The 21,389-nt window shown below is 40.6% G+C and overlaps 1 protein-coding gene across 4 annotated transcripts in view; it reads right to left on the bottom strand.

The window, feature by feature from the left end:
* Positions 1 to 21,389, bottom strand: part of PIP5K1B (phosphatidylinositol-4-phosphate 5-kinase type 1 beta) — a 306,533-nt gene that overhangs the window by 168,253 nt on the left and 116,891 nt on the right. For all 4 annotated transcript variants that reach the window (XM_065530660.1, XM_065530659.1, XM_065530661.2 and 1 more), the window contains one exon: positions 19,989 to 20,057. In XM_065530660.1, coding sequence (XP_065386732.1) covers positions 19,989 to 20,057 — 69 coding nt within the window. The remainder of the gene's footprint in view (positions 1 to 19,988; positions 20,058 to 21,389) is intronic.

The raw sequence follows: 21,389 nt of genomic DNA, 5'->3' as shown, positions 1-21,389 counted from the left end.
TAAAAGTGCTGCTGGTGTAGTGTGTGTACAAACATGTCTGTCCACCCTCCCTGCCTCCATGGACACATGTGCACATAGACACTGACGCAAAGGCTACTGTGTCCCACAGCAGATGAAAGCCAGGTTCTCAAGAGTAAACCAGGCAGGGAGTATATTAGCCATCCAAGCATGAGAAACGCTCAAGTGGAAATCGACATGAAGGCATCTTTGGGGCACATGGTTTGATGGTGTCACCCCAGTGAGTCCATCAGAGATGCTGGAGATGAGTGTAGTGGGCTGAGAAACGCTGAGGGCCAGGGCCTGGGACACGAGCTACAGTGTGGCTTTCTGCACTCAGCATACTCTTGGCCCAGGGACTTAAGGTATTTGGGCCTCTGTTTTCTCATATGTTAAAGAACAGTTTTATCAGAGTACTTCCAACTCTAACAGTCTAAGTTTCTAAGAATACAATGCAGAAAATGCCACTTCCACCCACCCCACAATCCTTCTTCTTTCTAAATTAATCATTTCTGCCATTTCCACCTCAAATGATGGTCACTATTCTCAATTCAGAAAAACTGCAAAAACACACAGAATATTCAATTACTTTCAAGTAAAAAGGTCTGTCTAGTCCTGTCATCAGAAATGATGACTTTTATTCCTATTTTTTTGTCCAAAGTTAAATATCTGTGGATAACTAATGTTCCATTTTCAAAGAACTATTAAAAAATCCATCTAAGTTTATCCAAACTGTGGGCTGAAAGATGGAAAATACCAGTCCCATGGTACATATGAAGTCACTGGCCTATTTATAGTTCTTGATTCTAACCTAGGGATCACTTGACTCTATACCCCATGTAGAGATTTTCCATATATCATTTCCTTCTTCTGGACATGCTTCATAAACATGATCTGCTTCTGTAAACACCAAAGAAATAATATAGCAAATGGTTCTGTGGGAGAGGCATAATAATCCAGGAAATGAAGGAGGCCACATTGTCTCCAGCAGTGAGTTCAAAATTTGATTTTGAAAATTCTGTTCAAACATGAATTGCTTCATGTTAACAGTAGTAACCTGAGCCACATTTGCTTTTCAGTCACAAGGTGTTGCATCTGAAGCCAGCTCCATGCTTATATCCTAGAAAATGATCTCTCATTTACGTACATTGATTACAGGGAGACTTAGGTATTGAAGGTACATTTATTGAGCACGTTGATTTTATGGAGGTATTGAAGTAGAAAAGGGAAAGAGAGGAGGAGAAGGAAATACAGACCTGAGACAGTGATGTCTATACCTCAGGATCACAGTCGGTATCTACTGAGAGTACCAGACAGACTGATAGTAACGACAAAGGCATAACAAAGAGCTGCAGATGCACAGAGGTAGACACTGTGAAATTGTATGGTGGCAGACAGAACAATGTCTCCCAAAGATGTCCACATCCTAATCTCTAGAGCCAGCAAATATATAACCTTAGAAGGCAAAATATAACATGTTACCTTACAAGGTTGCAAATACAATCAAGGTTGATGATCAGTTGACCTTGAGTTAGGGAGATTGTCCTGGACTGTCCAGGTGGGCCTAATGTAATAATATGGGTTCTTAAGGGTTAAAAAAAAGAGAAGGCAAAGGAGCAGGTGAGTGAGACATAATGTAAAACGGATTCAATCTGCCATTGTTGGCTTTAAAGGTGGAGGAAGGGGCCATGAGCCAAGAAATGTAAGTGGCCCCTAAGGAAAAGGCTTCTCTCCTAGAGCCTCCATAAGGAACACAGCCATGCTGACACCTTGATTTTAGCCCAGCCAGAAGAATATTAAATGTCTGTTCTACAGAACTATAACATAATAAATGTTTTAAGTCCCTAAGTGTGCAGTAATTTGCGGTAGCAGCAATAAGAAACTAATACATACAGCAAATGTGAAATATTTTCTTTTTCTTTTCTTTTCTTTTTTTTTTTTTGAGATGGAGTTTCACTCTTGTTGGCCAGGCTGGAGTGCAGTGGTGCGATCTCGGTTCACCGCAACCTCTGCCTCCCAGGTTCAAGCGAGTCAACTGCCTCAGCCTCCTGAGTAGCTGGGATTACAGGCATGCACCACCACGTCCGGCTAATTTTTGTATTTTTAGTAGAGACGAGGTTTCACTATGTTGGTCAGGCTGATCTCAAACTCCTGACCTCAGGTGATCCGCCCGCCTTGGTCTCCCAAAGTGCTGGGATTATAGGTGTGAGTCACCGCACTCGGCAGTGAAATGCTTTCAATACTTTTAGGTCCTGTTCAATTGAGGCACCCGAACATTTTCACTCTTTGTCCCACTAGCCCCAAGAGTTGATGCTAATTGGCACTGGGTTGAAATGAAGGAGACTGGCTTGCATCTCTGTGGTCTCAGTATGTGGTCCTAGAGGACCATTTGCTGAATAAACGAATGGGTGATGAGTTTATAACATGGAAGAGTACACACTTGGCCTTCTGGGTAGAAAACAGTCTTGACAGGACCTCTCTGGAATGGAGACGACCATGGTTGGACCTAACAGAAATACAGCACCCTGGCATTTCTCTTCCTCTTTCTGCAAGACCACATCTCCATCTCAGGCTCTGGTTACATCAGGGCTCCCCTAGGCTTGAAGGGCCGGTGGGATGGAAGCACGGTTTCATGCTTTAGGCACATTCGAGTTAATTTTCCTAAATTCAAACTCTGATGACAGACTTCGATAATTTTCTGTTGTATTCATTTTGCCAAGAACATAGAAAAGGGGGAGAAAATCTCTACTTGTTCCCACAGAGGATTAATCTTCCTAAACCGATGGAGTCATTTGAGATCCTAATCCACAGGGTGTTTAAGGAAGGGTGGGAAAATATGCAAGATATTATTGCCTTTGCACCAAAGGGAAACTAACTCAGGTTTTCTCAAAAAGAGATGTAGCCTTCTCTCCACTCTTTACCTTCTTCTCTTTTCCCTCTCCAAGGCATCCTGCCTGGCCTTCATAAAACGACTGCTGCAAGAGATGATCACAGAATCAAAACAAACAAAACCACCACCACCAAGAAACCAAGAGGCTTCAATGGCATTTAGCAGTCAACCACACCCCAAGTTTTGCAAATGAAGAAGCACAGGCCCAAATATAACATGAAATTATATTAAAATTCTCGACAAAAGGAAAACGGAGATGAAAAAGCACAGACTTTCAGGCAAAAGAAACACAAGCTTTTCTCCCCCCTGCCAAAACCAAAATTTCTCAATGATTTCAACAACCTGCCCACCCCAAAATAACTTGCAAAAAGCACTAACTCTTAGGATAATTTCCACACATTACTCTGGTAAGGGGAAGTGATCCGTAGACTCATAGGAAGAAATTTTAAGACATTCTCCAAACTATAAGGAAATAAAAAGATCCCATTCATCTAAACTGATATAAAATCTGAATTAAATAATATTTTAAGAGAAACACGATTTTATTATTTGCTAGTACTTGGAGTATCTCAAAAAGCTAACCGTGTTTACAATAATTGCCTTTCCATGGTCAGCTTAAATTATATGAAAAAGTGAATATTCAATAAAGATTTTAGTTAATTAATTAAAAAAATTATTTCAACTTTTATTTTAGATTCAGGGATACAAGAGCAGGTTTGTTACCTAGGTGTAATGTGCGATGCTGAGGTTTGGGGTGCAGTCAATCCTGTCCCCCCATCACTGAGCACAGTATTCAATAGTTTTTTTCAACCCCTGCTCCCCTTTCTTCCTCTCCCTTCAATTATGATTTTGAAAAAAGTTTCAGTAAAACTGGAGGCAGAAAGAAACTTTCTTAATGCAGAAAATAATTTTTCAAGCTAAAGGACAACAGTATACTAATGGAAGTACTAGAGTGACACTTCCCAAATGTACGTGACCAAGGGATTTTTATTTATGTATCTATTAATAACTTGTGTGTACAAAGAATGCACTTTGGGAAACAGTACAAGAGCCATTTCTTTTTTAAAACACAAGTAAGACAAGGCTGTGCTGTTATCACAAGAATTCTTTGATACTGTTTTTGAATATCATATTAATAAGACAAGCCAATTACAAAATATTGGTTAGAAGGAGAAAAATGATAATTTATACATTATATGATTGCTACCTAGAATACCCAAGAATCAGTTATGAACCTAGTAGATTGGTTAAAAAAAAAAAAAAAAAAAAAGGTGTCAGTTTAAAAAATAAACTCACATGAATTAAGATCTTATGTATCCCCAGTCAGAAAATGTAATGGAAAAAAAATCCCATGCACACAAGAAAAAAAAAACAAAACTCAAAACATTAACAACAAAAAAACCCCATATAAGTTACACAGACATATATTCAACTAAAAATAGGTACAAAATCTATGAAGAAAATAAAAATTTACTGAGGAGCATAAAAGACAATAAATATATCAACATTTAATTCTTGGAAGGAAAAAGACAAGTTTAAAGATACTTCTTCTTTCTAAATTCATTAATATAATTTCAACAAAAATCACAATAGAAATTTTTTTTAGAGATAATGACCTTATAATTCCAAAGTTCAATCAGAGGGAAAAAAATGTAAAAACATCACTAGGAAATTTTTGAAAATTAAGAATACCATGGGAAGTCCTGCATTACAAATTATTAAAATTAAAGCAAGGCATTACTAGCACAAAATTACAAAAGAAGAGCAAAGATAAAAGCCTTAAGGGAAGTATTAACAAATTTGACTATATAAAAGCTTGGGTCAAAAAAAAAAAAAAGTAAGGAAAAGTAAAAGTCTAATTTAAGACTGGAAAAGCATCTGCAACAAAAATGCAAGGCCCTAAATATATTAGTGCTTACAAATCAGAGAGCAAAGGGTATTCATAGATAATAATACACATAAATTAATAAAAATCCTCTGGAAAGTCTAACTTAACAATAATAATGCAAATTAAAGTGAAAATTAAGGCATTTTCACCTATCTAGCTGTTAAAACATTTTTAAAGGAGCAGTGCTTACTGCTAGTGAGGACTCGGAAAAACAGGGCTCCCCTAATTAGCTGGGGGACGTCTAAGATGGGATAACCATTTTTAAAGGTAATTTAGTAAAGTGCTAAAATGCACAGACCACTTAACTTGGTTTCCTGAGGTCATGGGCCAAGTTCCTTGTGTTCACTGCTATATCGCTGCCTAACACAAATGAGTGCCCAGATATATCTACTGAGGGAGAACATGTAGGGAGACAGGCATTCTGAGGCTGGAAAGCTGGAAACAAAGATACTGTTCCAGGCCATCTGGGTGCCGAACGCTTTCTGGCCCAGGTGACCTTGCTGAGGCTGAATTTGGGTCAATAAACAGGAAGGGCATGGATGTCTGTAACATTTCCTATTCCCGGAGTAAACTGCGGGTTTAAACTCATCTCTCATGGAAATGGAAGCCTGAGGGGAAAGGGCTTCGGCCTGGTGCCCCAGATTTGACCAGACTCTGCCTTGTGTACCAGCCATTGTGTGTCCCCGCTAGGGACTCTGAGGGCAAAGGGATGCCTAAGACATGTTGCATCTGCTCGGCATAGCCACCTGGCTTCTGGTAAGACAGCCTCCCTTTGACCAGGTAAATCAGGAGCTTTATCATAAAGTGTAGTTTCTTCCTACCCATCTATAAACTCATCTGAAGCAATTCATGACCCTCATAATAAAAAAAAAAAAATGCACACTTAGAAATAAGCTCTCTATATATACGTATATGTATATGTGTGTGTGTGTGTATATATGTATGTGTGTATGTAAGTATCCCATATGCCCAAAACAAAATTTCCTCCAAAAAAATGAATAAAAAGCATGGAGATAAACATCAACGTAGTTTGAGCTGGCATACCCCAAATTCCAAAGGAAATGGAAACGTTTGATGTTTTTATTACATTGAATGCTTCCTTGGAAAACAGGGTCTTGTTTTGTTTTTTATAAAGCAGAATCTCAGAAGACTCCATCCTTTGATTTTGTTCTGAAATTAAACTTTACTGCTTTAAATCTCTTTTGTATTTACAACTTTAAAACCCCTCTAATTTGTCATCTTGAAGTTATATCCAAATCAAATATTCCGAAGAACATTTGGTTGGGGGACAGAAATGGGGGAACTGACTTGTCTCTAAGATTAGAATAATTGATAAATAAGTTAAAAATAAAGAAATAACCTGGGGCGAGGGACTGTGCTGATTGTGCAGCTTAGTTTGTTCATGATTTTCTTTAAAATCCGTGCAATGGGTTTTAGACGTTGTCTGCCCACTCACACCTTCCCTTATCTTGCTGTCTTCAACCACACGCCCTCACCCCATTCTACTGCACTCTCTGTCCTTAGAGAGGGTGGCACTTGCTTCTTCCCAGAAAAACTCTGTTGTCCCAGGAAGAACAGTTTGAATGTGTAAAGGCAGAGACAGATGAGGAAAAAGGGTTCTTGAAGCCCAATATAGCTTCCTGAAACTAAATCAGACACTGAGAGATGATAAAGCTACAACAGAAAATTTGCCATTTTTATTTATTTTTTTGCTTTCTAGGCAGTCTTTTAAAAAAGGTATCTTTAATGCATGAAGGTCAGATTTCCTTTTGCCACAGAATTCCACTGTCTTTTGAAATAACCTTTGACCTTCAACACTCAATAATAAGGACTACCATAGAAGGAGAATGGGGTCCCAATCTGTAATTGGAATGGGTTTGAAATTTCCAATTCCATACTTTGAACAGTGTCCCAATATGGAGAAGGTGGCAGTATTATTGTGGCCTTTACTAAGTATCGAATTCTATTAATACCTGGACTGCCAAGTCCCTATTCTCATAGGGCTTAAATTCCATTGGGAGTAGGTGGGGAGCCAGCATCAATAGTAGCAATTTGTTATTTGTACAGCCAATTACCATCTCCCTGGTACTTTCTCACATAGTGTTAGATTTAATACTCAAGCCACACTATAGTATTTCTATGCTCAGACATTCTCTTGTATAAGGTTGAGCTTATCAATGGCACAACCAGCCTGATGACCCTGCCACACACTCCCTTCTCAGTCCACTGCTGTTGAGGAAGGAAGAGAAAGAGTTGGGTCCAATGTTCTGTCTGTTGTCATCAATGCCTGTTTTTGGCTCCTAAGTGCAGCTTTAAAGTCTACACTCCTTATGATTTTGAGAGGGATACAGTTGCTTTTAAAACTGCTAGGCTATTGTTCCCTCTCACTCTCTTTGAAACAGCAAACCTGAACCACCATTGATCTTGTTTCTTTCATGTTCCAAAGAAAAGGGCATTGACTACGATGTTTGTTCTGGAGAAATGGGCTGCCAAACGATCCCATATCCTGACCTCCCCTGACAATTACTGTCATCTATCTAGGGGTTGCCTTTAACTGAGCGAACATCTGGAAAGAACAGAACCTTTAACTGACAGTGTTGGAAAAAGACTGCCTTTTAAAATTCATTGCTGAAGTTCTTCCAGGAACGGCTGATCACAAGCCATCTGTAGACTACAGATGAGGGGACTTCAGGATGCCACACCATTAAGAGCCAACTTTCAAATGCCTGTACAGTGACCCACAACTCAGGTAATCACTACCGTTTTGAAACCGAAAAAGCCAAGGGAATAGAACTGAGCTCTTTCAAAGTGTTCTTTCTGTGAACACCCACAGTACAAATTCCATCCCTCTTCAGCCCTCCAACCCCACCCCATATCTCACCTCTAATTGCACCTCCAGAACTATAGGCTCAAGAACATCTCTTTGGAAAGTCTATAACAATCTTAGAATTAAGAAGAAAAAAGTGATACATCCCTTGGATGCTGTACCAGACGCTATGTGGGAACCTATGGATGTCAAAATAATTGGGCAAGACCCCTGCTCCCCAGCCACCTACAGTGCAGTTGGCATGACATAACTGCCAACAATTATTACAAAACAAAGTCATCTGTGACATAACAGAGTTAAGTGCAGCCAAGGGAGGCTGGGGAGGGTGACTGACAGTCACTGCCTGGGAGAGTGGACAAAGGCAATGGCAGAGCTGTTTCTGGAATGAAGACATCACAGAGTGATCAGCTTGTGTTGGAAGGAATGGGGATGGAAAAGAGGAAGGTGCAGCATGCAGTGCGGCCAGAGTTAGGTGCGTGTCAAAGATAATGGCAGGGCATGGTTAAGACACACCCACTGGGGATGGCTGTGAAGGACTCACATGCCGTGCTATGGAGCAAGGATATTTTCTGAAGGTACCAGAAGGCCAATGGAAGATAGTAAGGCAGTGACTTGGCCAGCTTTGTGTATTTTAGGAATATAACTGTGGAAAAGGATCTTAGGAGGCAACATCAAAATACGGATGTTCCCCCTTCCTGAGGCCTCTTCTGCATCCATTTCACCAATGCCTATGAATCTGCAATTTGACAAATTGAAGCTGAACCCCAGACCTCTCCCTTGAGTCCCAAATCCATGTCCAACCACCCGCTTGCCTGACATTCTCAAACTCACATGTCCAAATTGGAAGACTTGTTTTTCCCTTACCATGCATCTCTATCTCAACTGATGGTCATAGCATCCACCCAGGTGCTCAAATTAGAATCCCGGGATCATCAATCATTCCTACCATGCCCTCACCCCCACATCCAACCATGGTCCCATCCAGTCAATATCAACTCTGAAGTGAATCTCAAACTTGTTTCCTTCTTTCTCCTCTAGTCTACTACCTTTATCTAGGCTGCTGCCTATTTCTCTAACTCAGGGCTTCTCAACTTAGCACTATTGATACTTGGGGCTGATGAGTATTTGTTGTCGGGGGACAATGTCTCTGGCCTCCTACCTGGTGCCAGTAGCACCTACTCCCCTCAACTGTGACAGCACTGTCTAATGTCTCCTGGGGGACAAATCTGGCTCCCATTGGGAACCGCTGCTGTCACACTACTTGGCCACTCTTCCTTGCTCAGAACCTTGCTTCACCCCTGGCCTCCTGCTTAGTTCCTTGAATCCACCAAGCTCCTTCCTGCCTTGGGGCTTGGCAAAGGCCATTCTCTCTGCCAAGCACATTCTTTCTTCCACTCTTCTCTTGACTGCCTCCTTCACACACTTGCAATCCCAGCCCCTGTGCCGCCTCCTCAGGGAGGGTCCCCTGAATACCTTATCTAAAAGGTAGCAGTACCTTTGCCTATCTTTATTTTCTTCATAGTACTTTAAAAGTTAGTATCAGATTGTGCATACTCTTTCTCATCTGTCTGTACTACGACAATGAAAGCATTATTAGGGTCAGGGACTAGGTCTCTCTTGGCCTCTGTTCCACCCCTAAGGCCTAGCACCATGCCAAGCTAAATAAATACTTGTCAATTGGAGAAATGAATGAGTACATGGACGTAAGTCAAATGTACGTCGTACATTCTAGGCACTAAGCACACCCATAAAAATGGCAAGGTCACAATATGAAAACTTAGCTCAGGAAAATTAGAATGTTACCCAGACAGCCTACATTTCAGCTCTGTGCTCAATAACCAAATGCTTCCTGATCTGCAGTGAAGCGGACAGCAGCACATCCTGGATGAGCAGAAATCACTGATTTAAGAGGAAGAGTAGCTCATCAACTCTGCTAGAAAGAACTGCAGCAAGACCTCATGAATAGTTTAGAAGTCTCCTTCTAATTGAACCCAATTTCTGTCTCTGGGTGTCTGGGTGTACATGCATGTCAGAAGTTGCGCAGAACTGATACAGTGCTGAAAGTCTTAATTTCACAGCCCCCACAGAGACCACAGCCCATCTTCTTTTCCTTCCTTAATGATACGCTGAAGGGTTGCCTCTTTCATGCAGAGGACTGAGCTGCCACATCTTCCTTTCACTGGTGTAATAAAAGCAGCTGACACAGGACCAGACAGTAAATAGAACTTGCCAGAAAATACAGTATACCATTTGGGAGAACTGGATTCCCAAAGAGGAAAATAACTTTCAAAATAGTCATCCTCCTACCTAATGCTTTCTTTACCAGATGTTTTTAAGCGGTTGAGAAGATTATTATCGAGTTGTGACTCTTTCTGTGACAGTCTACAGAATTGCCAGAGAGTACGTTTTAAAATGTGTTCTTCTCCTAACTTGACAATCCAAGATATGTCACCACTGTCAAGTGGATCTCATCCTTTACTGTCAATTTTGAGTTCTGCATTCAGCGATAATTTTTGAAATGATCACTTTAGTCATCTTCTCATTTCTAGTGTTCTACACAGTGCCCAAGGGATTTTTTTGTTTTTGTTTTTCATTTTAAAATCACTACATACTTTCTAGAAAAAGTTATTCTTGAGGCTACAGTTCAGATTCTGTGTTCAGAAGTGAGATACACTTTGATGAGAAAAATGGCTTTGGAACCACTCAATCAGGGAAAACATTTTAAAATTGTTAAATTCTAGGCCGGGTGCGGTGACTCACGCTTATAATCCTAGCACTTTGGGAGGCAGAGATGGGTGGATCACCCAAGGTCAGGAGTTTGAGACCAGTCTGGACAACATGGTGAAACCCCGTCTCTACTAAAAATAAAAAAAATTAGCTGGGTGTGGTGGTGGGCACCTGTAATCCCAGCTACTCGGGAGGCTGAGGCAGGAGAGCAGCTTGAACCCGGGCAGCAGAGGTTGCTGTGAGCTGAGATCACACCACTGCATTCCAGCCTGGGCAACAAGAGCAAAACTTTGTCCAAAAAAAAAAAAATTGTTGGCTGGGCACGGTGGCTTACGCCTATAATCCCAGCACTTTGGGAGGCCGAGATGGGCGGATCACAAGGTCAGGAGATCAAGACCATCCTGGCCAACATGGTGAAACCCCATCTCTACTAAAAATACAAAAATTAGCTGGGCGTGGTGGCATGCGCCTGTAGTCCCAGCTAGTAGGGAGACTGAGGCAGGAGAATCACTTGAACTAGGGAGGTGGAGGGTGCAGTGAGCTGAGATTGCACCACTGCACTCCAACCTGATGACAGAGTGAGACCCTGTCTAAAAAAAAAAAAATTGTTAAATTCTATTAATTTGTTCCCATTCCAAAGCTGTCTGAGTTTATCTTACTGCCCCCTGCTACTATTGCAGATAATTGAGAATCACTGTTTTAATGTCATAGGCAGCACTGCCCTCCAGACACCAGGGCATTCAGACAATAATGCAGTGGGTAGGGTCTTACAGGACCTGAAGAAAGACAGTTGGGGTTAAAATCCCAGACTTACTCTGCCACATACTTGCTTTATGCCCTGGAGCATTTAGGTAACCTCTCTGTACCTCAGTTTTCTCATCTGTAAAATGGTAATAATAGTATCACCTCATAGGGCTGTTAGGAAGATTAAATGAATTTTCCAAAGTGCTTAGAATGATCGCTGACATACTCTAAGCACTTATGTTAACTCTTATTATTAGCATTGCTTTTAAAATTGCTTTTGATTGGTAACAATTAGGCTTTAATTCACTGAATTAGTAGGCTTTTGGTTAAAATAAACTCAATATATTTGATAAATAAAATTCTTCCATCAGCCAATGATTCTAACTCCATAAAACAGCAAAAACTCTGAATAAGCACATGGTATGTTCCCTATGATTATTGAGTAGATGTACGACTAGAACCTAAATTACATTGCTGTCATCTTTTCCCAAATTCAGAACAGAGAACTTTAGGATTTAAAATTTTTATGTTCTTTGGCAACTTCTTAAGAGCCACCTTTAAAAAATCTCTTTTATGTGCTCAGGCAAAGGAGGGCAGGTAGTGAGTGGGGAAAGTGGAGGAGCCACAGGCCTCGGGGAAACGGGGCCTGCTGGCCAGATCAGAACCCGGCTGGCTGAGCTGCACAGGGAAGCGAGTGAACACCTGCTTATATTAAGCCTTTTAATTGAAAAACAAAAGCATCGTTGTGCCCTGAGAACAGGGACCACAGTTCAGACGGCCCCACTGGCGGCAGTAACACTCAACACCCCAACCTCCTCGCCTGCCATTCACACCAAACTCAACATTGTGGGGTTTTTTGCCCCTGAAGGAAGCCATGCAGTAAGTTTTGGGTGTAGAATATGATTTCCTATAGTTTGTGTTTTAGAGACAGCAATGTGATGTTTATAGGTATTAGGGACCAAAACACAGCGTCTACAGTTAATCAGAAGGCAGAAGTACAACAAACCTGGGGAACTTAACATATGGAGGCCCCCTCCAAAGCGAATGCTGAAAGAGGTCACTTAAGAATGAACCACTCAGGGCAACAGGCTAATGAGAGGGTTAGCTTGCTTAGCTGTTTTAAATCTGAAGCTGCCAATTCTTTTTGCTTAATTATCTGTAATGTCCTGCTTAAAAGTTGTAAAGGCAGATTTGTGATCACCTGCTTTAGTACTTAGTGAGGAAGAAGATAGAAGCGCAAGTGTTTGGAGGGGTGATCTGCCAGGGCGGGGGGGTGCATGGTAATGTGATGTGATTACACATGCTTCTAAGTGTAATGGAATTATTTTAGAAATGTTCCTTCTGTAAATGATGCAGCTCACCTCCTTGCTGCTTAATTTTTAAAAACACAACAGCAGTTTACTTTTTTTTTTTTTTTTGAGATGGAGTCTTGCTCTGTTGCCTAGGCTGCAGTGCAGTGGCACCCATTTACTATTAAGAGCACATCTTTCTCTCTGATTTTAGACACCTGTTGCTGTTGGGACGACTACAGCGTCATGCCCCAGTACTGTCAGCTAACCTCCCATGCCCAGGCTTGATTGCAGCTGCCCCAGGAGGCTAAGTAATCCTTCTCCCCAGGAATCCAGTGCTCTGTCCCCACAGAACTAATCTGGAAATCAGAGGCTCAGGGACTGCATTCTTGCTAATCAAAACAGTGACTTCACTCATTAGTATTCTACTTTTCCCAGTATTTGCTCATGCCTGTTAAATTGTTTGATCCTCACAGCACTATGAGCCAGCTCGGGTAGATATTAATTAATTACAGTTTATCAATGAGAAAAATTAAGGTTCACAACAACTAGGAAAAATGCCTACGGTTATCAACCAGTATCTGGAAGAGCTAGACTCACATCCGCCCTCCTCTTAGAAAGGGTAGTTTGATTTGAACAAGGCTTCTCAGCCTTGGCCCTAACAACGTTTAGATAATTCTTTGTTTTGGGGGTCCATCCTCTGCATCGTAAGACGCAGCATCCCTGACCTCTATCTCCTAGAAGCCAGTAGCGCCAGCCCTCACATTGTAACAACTAAAAATATGTCCAGACATTGCCAAATCTTCCCGGGGGTGGGGGCAAAATTGCGGATTGAGAACCAGCAGGTTAGCGTGTTTTGGATTAAGGTGGATTAGGAATCACACTTAGAATACCAAAGGGTCATTCATCCTAGAGACCAGCATAGCTGCTATTCATGACAATTGCTGCTTAGCACAAACGAATTTGCTTGTTTCATGGAAGTGGTGGCTTTCCAGAATCTGAAGGAAAAGAAGAACAGTCAGGACAGAGAACACACTCCAGCCCCTCTTCCCTCCAAAATCCTGAAATGTTATTTGTTCAATTTTTGAATCGGTATTACCGTCACATAGTTCAAAATTAAATAGGCATAGAAAGATGTATTTATTTATTTATTTTTTGAGCCAGAGTCTCCCTCTGTTGCCCAGGTTGGAGGGCAGTGGCGTGATCTTGGCTCACTGCAACCTCTGCCTTCTAGGCTCAAGTGATTTTCCTGCCTCAGCCTCCCAAGTAGCTGGTATTACAGGCTTGCACCACTGTGCCCAGCAAATTTTTGTATTTTTAGTAGAGATGGGTTTTCACCATGTTGGCCAGGCTCATCTCCAACTTCTGACCTCAGGTAATCCAACCATCTCGGCCTCCCAAAGTGCTGGGATTATAGGCGTAATCCACCGTGCCTGGCCACAGAGCCACCGAGCCACCATGCCCGGCCATAGAAAGGTTTACACAGAGAAATTTCCCACCAACTAAGGACCCTACTACCTGGTTGTCCCTGGAGACAGCCAGTGTTACCAGCGGTCAGAAATATTTTATAAAAGATCTTGTATTTAAAGAAATACTTCATCTTAGATCAAAGTGTCTCTGAGCCATTATCTTACTCACATTGAAAAAGCAATAAAAGGTATCTTTCCTTGGAATGTGGTCGGGGTCAGATACTATTTCCTCCTGCCTCACCGCTGCCTGCCTCCACTGATAGGAAACTGTCTCAGACACTGGAATGAAGCAACAACCAAGGTCTTCAAAAATAAAACAAAGTGAACAAAACTGGGCATTTGGGTCAAGGATTCTGTGGGTGTCCTGGTCTGGTCAGTTTCTCACTGGAGCTTTCTGAGTGCTGTCAGCACGTGTGCCTGTCACGATGAAAACTAGCTAAAAAGACTGCACAATGTAGGCGAGGCATTGGTGCCACAGGCAGGTGGCCTCTGCCCCCACAGCAGCCTGCGGTCATCAAAACCAGAATCTCCCAGTGGAGGCCTATTGTGGGGAGGCCCAGAAAGGAGGGAGAAGCAGAAGAGGAAGGGGTGAGGGACCTGGAACCACAACCTCAGGGTGAAGAGGTGAGACAAGAAGAAAAGCAAATGGCAGTGCACGTTTCCCATGACAGTCTAGGCCCTGGTGGTTGGGAAACAGTGACCCAGTCCAATGAACAAATCACAACATGGGACATCATGTGACTGGAGCTTCTAATCATCTCCCTAACAAAGAACTGCAAGGTAACCCGGCATATGTCATTGAATTACCCTGACATCTGTTTGTTTTGGAGAAGTGGGGCTGGGTCATTTCTTCACATATAAAACAGACAAAACTTGAATCTCTAGCATCAGTATTTTACTTGCATTGAAACCATCCTCTTTCAAGTAAACTCGTGCTCTGCCTCCTGCTTCCTTTTAAGTCTCTTGTCTTTTTAAACAACAAACAAACAAAACCCCAAAATAACACAATACTCTTTCCCAAACTTCCCTAGTTCCACCAATGGCAGAAAACTTCTGGTAGTCACACTGATTGGAAATGTAATTTTCTTTTCAAAAATATTCCCCACATCTTTTCCTACTCAACTTTTCACCCAACTTTGTTGCTCAACTAACACAAAAGTCTTCCCATGTCATCTCCCCCAACCCTGTGCAACTTGTGCTCTGCCACTGGCTTTGCACAGGCCTTTCATTTGTCACTAGCCCCTACAACAATGTTACAGTACATCACTGTCTGAAAACTGCACTCCCCAGCATGGCAGTCATCAGCCACGTGTGCTTATTTAAGTTTAAATTTAACTAAAATTAAGATAAAAAAATACAGTTCCTCAGACACACTGGCCACATTTCAAATGCGCAACAGCCACACATAGCTTGTGGCTATTGCACTGGTGCAAATTATAGAACATTTCCATTATTGCAGGAAGTTCCACTGGACAACACTGGCCTAGAACATAAAATCCAAACACCTCAAACCAGCACCCAAGGGTAGCTGTCATTTACAGCCAGCCCATACTTCCAAATCTGCCTACTACTTTCCCCAGACACTGCCACTTAGCTTTATCCAGGCCAGCCTCTCCTGTGATGCCAACAAACTATGCTCCTCCCTAATTCTGTGCCTGTGCTCATTGGACTCCCTGCCATCAAGACAAACAAATAGGTAAATCAGAATGCACAGTCACTTAAAAAGTGGAATTTTTGGCCAGGCGCAATAGCTCACACCTGTAATCCCAGCACTTTGGGAGGCCAAGGTGGGTGGATTGCCTGAGTTCAGGAGTTCGAGATCAGCCTGGGCAACACAGTGACCCCATCTCAACTAAAATACAAAAAATTAGCTGGGCGTGGTGGCGTGCAGCTGCAGTCCCAGCTACTCCTGGGAGGCTGAGGCAGGAGAATCGCTTGAACCCGGGAGGCGGAGGTGGCAGTGAGCCAAGATCGTGCCACTGCACTCCAGCCTGGGTGATAGAGTGAGACTCCAACTCAAAAAAAATAAAAGTAAAAGAGAAGTACCAATTGTTTTGGCACTTACTGAACACCAATTTGGGTCAAGATTTAATTTTTTCACGTGGGTCCATCTTTTTTCTCCCAAATAAGTTGTAAGGTACGGGGAGGCAGAGGCACGTTCTCACATTTCTTTTGCATCCTCCTTCTCCCTTCTCACTTTTTTATACCAACAGGGAGGTCACAGGTTGTAAACTGGCCACTGCCTAAGGGCCAGATAGGGTCCACAGGCAAACTGTTTTGTCCAGAGTGTATTTTTAAAAACGTTTGAATTAGTTGCTGTCATTTAAAAATGGCAGATTTCACATCAAAATTTTCATCTCTGTTTTCTTGAAAAACATTAGAGTATCTGGCAACCCCGGGCGAGCATTCATTCATAGCTCTGTTGGCTAGAGCTGACTGCCTGCTGCCCCTTTTAAGGAAGGTGCGGACTCTCCTGTTTACCATGGTCCCCTCGTTCTTTCACTCCCTTCTTAGCTGCCGGGCCCCAGTAGGCTTCTGCATTTACAACTCTTGCGGAAAGCACTCAATAAATTAACTGATAATGGCAATACTCCACTCTGTAAATAAAGCCAGGCAGCCTTTAATGCCTGTCTTAATGGGCAGCTTGTTTGTTTTATGCAGCTAAAATCAAACTTCTTATTTTAGCCATTAGCTGAAGACATTATTAACCTCACCGCCCAATGTTAGCTGTTCTTCCTGAGCTTGCCAAGAACTGAGAATGGATTCAGGAAATGGTCAACTGCAAGACAAAAGGCAGCCAGCCTCAATAATCACATGCAAATAGCTGAGACACAGAGTGTAAAGCTGTCCCATGAACACTGAGTGTTCCCTAATAACACGTGGAAATCATAGCACTCATGACGCTGAATGTTGCTGGCAGCTGCCCAGTAAATCTGGGGCTCAATACAGAAAGCCTAAACCTGCTGCTTAATTCTAACAATATTGGTTTCTTCCCTTTTAAACTCCTCATTATAGACTACTGTGTTCTAAAATTGTTTTTATGTCTTGTGTCTCCCACTCCACTGTAAGCTACTTATAAACTCCTGTGGTATATTTCTCACTCCTAGAATAGAGGACCAGAGGCCTTAACCTGGGATCCATGGATTGGCTTCAGTCAAGGCAAAAACAATGGGTTATCAAAGCTTCTTAGTAAATCTGTGCATACCTGATGGTCAGGGCTTCAGGACTGGGAAAGAAATTTAACTTTAAGGTATTTGTAAAGGGAGTAAGATGTATGGTGGCCTTGACAACGCTCGTGTAGTCTGTTTGCTATCATTTACAGTTTTTTTGTCATTTGGATTTGCAAAGCACTGCTTTTATGCTTTCATTAAGGTCATGGGTGAGCATGGTAAGCTACCCAGGGCCAACTCAGGCATCATGCTGGTAGAGACTGAGTGAATAGGGAGTGAAACTGCCAGTTTTTGAGACCATTAGTCCAACCAGATACAAACACACTAAACATAATATTTAACCCATACTTATCCACCTTGTCTGAAAGGAGACTAGTGAATCTTTTAGACGCCTTTAAATCAAGACTCATTAAATTTGAACATACTTTTTATGAGTAATTTAATGACTCTCTCAAAATTGGAAATGCAGTTAGTTTGACATAAACTACATCTTTATGAACTTCTCCAGGTTTGTAAAAGATATGTTTCTTCTCTAAATATGTATAAACCATATGTACAATAATAATGCTCAAATTATACTGGGGAATAATGTCTCACTTATAATCTGGTTTCCAGAATGTACTCTTCCTCATTTTTGAAAATAGGAATAATATTTGCTATGTCCTGTTTTCTGACAATTTTCCCATTCTCAAATTTGTTTAAAGCTCACATTCAGAGGTTTTCCCATTCTAGCTTTAAATTTTTTCGTCTGGGAAATGGTTTACCTGGGCCTAGAGATAAACATATTTGCAATAGCTTATGTGCCTCTTATTATTACCTCTCCTAACTCTGAGATAAACACATTTGCAATATCTAACTTCTAAGTCCAGCATTAACACCTTCTTCAGTTTGAAGATCAGAGAATTAAACTGAATAATTCAGCTGAGCTTTTACCTCTCAGTAGAACAACACTTTCTCTAAGTGATTCCTTCTTCTTGCTATGCATATCAATACCATATTTATTAAGGGGTGAAGTTCTAAGTGCTGTGCTGGTCTTCTTGGTGCTTTTTAAGGAGGCTATGTGCATCCCCTTCCATTGCTTATACCTTTTAAAACCAGAAATCATTAATAAGATCCTGATATTATTACACATAAAAAACTGTTCATTTAAAAAAAATTTCTGGTCCCTTTAGGTTTTCTGTGTCTTTCCTTATTTCTCCTACCATAGAATTTGATTTTCAGTTTTTACAACCTAAAAAACATTGCTGAGTTAAATATCCTACTAGAGACATTAATCATAGAATTACCTATACTAATTATTGAAAACCTGCTTGACTAAAGAAATTCTTGGGCAGGGTACAATTAGCAAACTCTGAGATGTCATGGTCACATTTTTTCTACAACTTTTTCAGCCACAAAGCCTCTCCTGTAAGTCATATTTCAGTCAAGAATTTCAGTGCGTCTTGATGCTGACTGAGAATACTACCTGAAACTGATCTGAAGTAATAACAGGCTAGCAATGTAATCATCTCCGTGTTGGTCCATGCTTGAATGAATGTACATGGAATCTTGGGTAAACGAGACAGGATTTGGTTTTTCACTTGTGTCTAAAAATAAATAATAGTGTATTGTTGCCTTTGGCCAGATGTACAAATTTTATAAAATATACTGTGACACTTCTGAGCTCTTGAATCTTTACCCAACTCTTTTCCAACCACACCATCACTTTGAATGATAACCTCTTGGTTTATATTTCAAGGTTTGGCTGAGTGGAAAAGTCAGATAAAAAAGATCAGGAAAAAGTGCATATTCCCCCACATGAAAATGGAACAGAAAATACATCATGCTAGTTCCATGACCTGAATATGTGGTCGGAGCACATAGCTCATATACTTTATGACTAAACGTCTTACAGGCTATCCATCAAGGTATAAAGGGAAAAATTAAGAAATAATAAACCCTCAATACACAAACTTCCTACTCTTAAGAGGGTGAAATAGCAAGAACTTTGAAAAGCTAAAATGTATAGTCAATTTATAATCAGGAGTAGAGGTGCTTGGGAACATATTTCACCCAGTAATGTGTTTGAACATCAGCTTAATAGCTGGGAGTCAAGTCAAAGACTGGTAAGTTAAGATACACTAGGAAGTCTGGAAAACGAGTTTTTGTGAAATGGACTGAAGACATAAAATCTGAGCGACTTAGAAAAGGCGGGGAAGAGGAGCATCTCATATTTTAAAAGTTTTAAAATACAAAGGCAGGAAATGTTTTAAATGTTGGTGGAAAGTAGCGAGTCCATTAAAGGATTTATATATTATACACAGAACACTGCATGCCCTCAGGAGCCTTCTTCTTAGGAATAAGAAGGGTCTTCAAACAACTATCTTCACTCAATATTCTGTATTATGGTGAATTGACCCTCAAAGATCCCCATGCCCTAATCCTTGGGACCTGTGAATATGTCACCTTATAAGGCAAAAATGAATTCAAGTTGCAGAGGAAATTAATGTTGCTAATCAGCTGATCTTTTAGATAAAGAATATTACTTTTTATTAATATTTTTCCGTGTTTCTGTGAGCCTAGGAGGGCTCAATGCAATCACACAGGCCCTTTAAAGTGTCAGGGTGATACAGCCTGGGAACGACTCCACCAGCCATTGCTGGCTTTGAAGATGGCAGGGAGCCACGACACAGGGCACGCGGGGAGCCTCTAGAAGCCGGGAAAGACAAGGACCGGACTCTCCCCTGGAGTGTCCAGGAATGAATACAGTTCTGTAGACACGTGGATTTCAGCCCAGGGAGACCCATGTTAGGCTTCTGACTTACTGAACTAGAAGATAATGTATGTATGTTGTCTTAGCCACTAAATTTGCAGTAATTAGTTACAGCAGCAACTGGAAACTAAGATAGTAACTTACAACTGCTTTGGAGAAAGAAAGGCCTTTGATAGTATTCATGTACCAAACAGCAACACAGTGTTCCTCTTTAGAAAATAAAATGCACGCTCACCTTTTTATAGGTTTTTTCTTCATTTTGTTTTCCAGGTGCTGCCTCTCCATTTTCAGCAGCAGACGACATCTACAAGAGAAACACATTGCCATTTGAACTTGAATGCTACTCTGAAATACAATATATTAATAATATTGCTAACCAAAGGATCTATTTTAGTTAAGCATGTTTTTGTTATGGCTATTGCTGTTGTTCCTAACAAAGGAAGAAAGAAAAATTTCAAAATACTAAAAAAGAAATCTGCATTCCTTAATCTTTCAAAAATAAATCCAAAACTTTTTTGTAATATATTTTATCCCATATGCTCTAAGAAAGCATGTACATGTGTATAAGTTTCTGTCTACAAAGCTTTTTTTTTTTTTTTTTTTTTTTTTTTTTTGAGACAGGGTTTCATTCTATCACCCAGGCTGGAATTGGAATGCAGTGGTGTGATCATGGCTCACTGCAGCCTCAAACTCTTAAGTTCAAGCAGTCCTCCCACCTCAGCCTCTCGAGTAACTGAGATTATAGGCATGAGCCATGGTGCCCAGGCTACACAGCTTTTTAAAAAACTTTTCTTCTGGTTATAAATGCTCACTGTAAAAATATGTGGGAAGTACAAAAAAATATGAGTCAGTACAAAAAAATTACTCAATTCACTACTCTTGGGCAACTCCACTATTGATATTTTATCATGTTTTTATTTTGTGTATTTTCATATGAAAAAACTTACAATACTATCTTACCCAGTATTTTTCACTGAACATTTATGTAATCAATATTTTCCCATTTGATTACAAAAATATCTTTGTAAGAATAATTTTTTTCTAGTTGTAAGATATACCACTCTGAACACCACTGTGTGTTAATACTTTAGTCAATGCTAATCTTGAAGGATAGTTGAGGCAGCTCAAAGAGTTTTGCTCCCGCAAATAGTACAATAATTATTTTATGCTTGTATCTTTATCTAACATCAATGTTTTCTTGGACTAGATTCTTGGAATTGCTAGGGCATCCTAGGGTATTAAAAATTTAAATTATTAATTATTAATTATTATTAATTATTTAAAAATTATTGGTAAATTTATTTCCAGAAGAATATACTCATTCACACTGCTATCAGCAGTGAGTGAGGGCTCGTTTCATTACACATTTAGTAATGACTGTTATCATCTTAAACAGCTTTGCTAATCTGACAGGTAAAAGAAATCATCTCCTGGTTTTAATTTGCATCTGTGAAAATTACTGGTGAAGGTTAACATCGTTTTCACATCATTTTTAGTTCTTCGTATTTCTTCGAGTTTTCCATTGTTTCGTCCATTTATCTATGGAGGTTTCCATTCTATTAATGTTTCCATATCTATTAATGTTTCCATTATTGATTTTTACCTATTATGGTTATTCATACTAGTGGTTTGCTTA

The sequence above is a fragment of the Macaca fascicularis genome, chromosome 15 (assembly GCF_037993035.2).
Source record: "Macaca fascicularis isolate 582-1 chromosome 15, T2T-MFA8v1.1".
Classification (NCBI taxonomy): Eukaryota; Metazoa; Chordata; class Mammalia; order Primates; family Cercopithecidae; genus Macaca; species Macaca fascicularis.
Note: the sequence above shows the minus strand (reverse complement) of the source record. Positions and strands in the feature narration are given on the sequence as shown.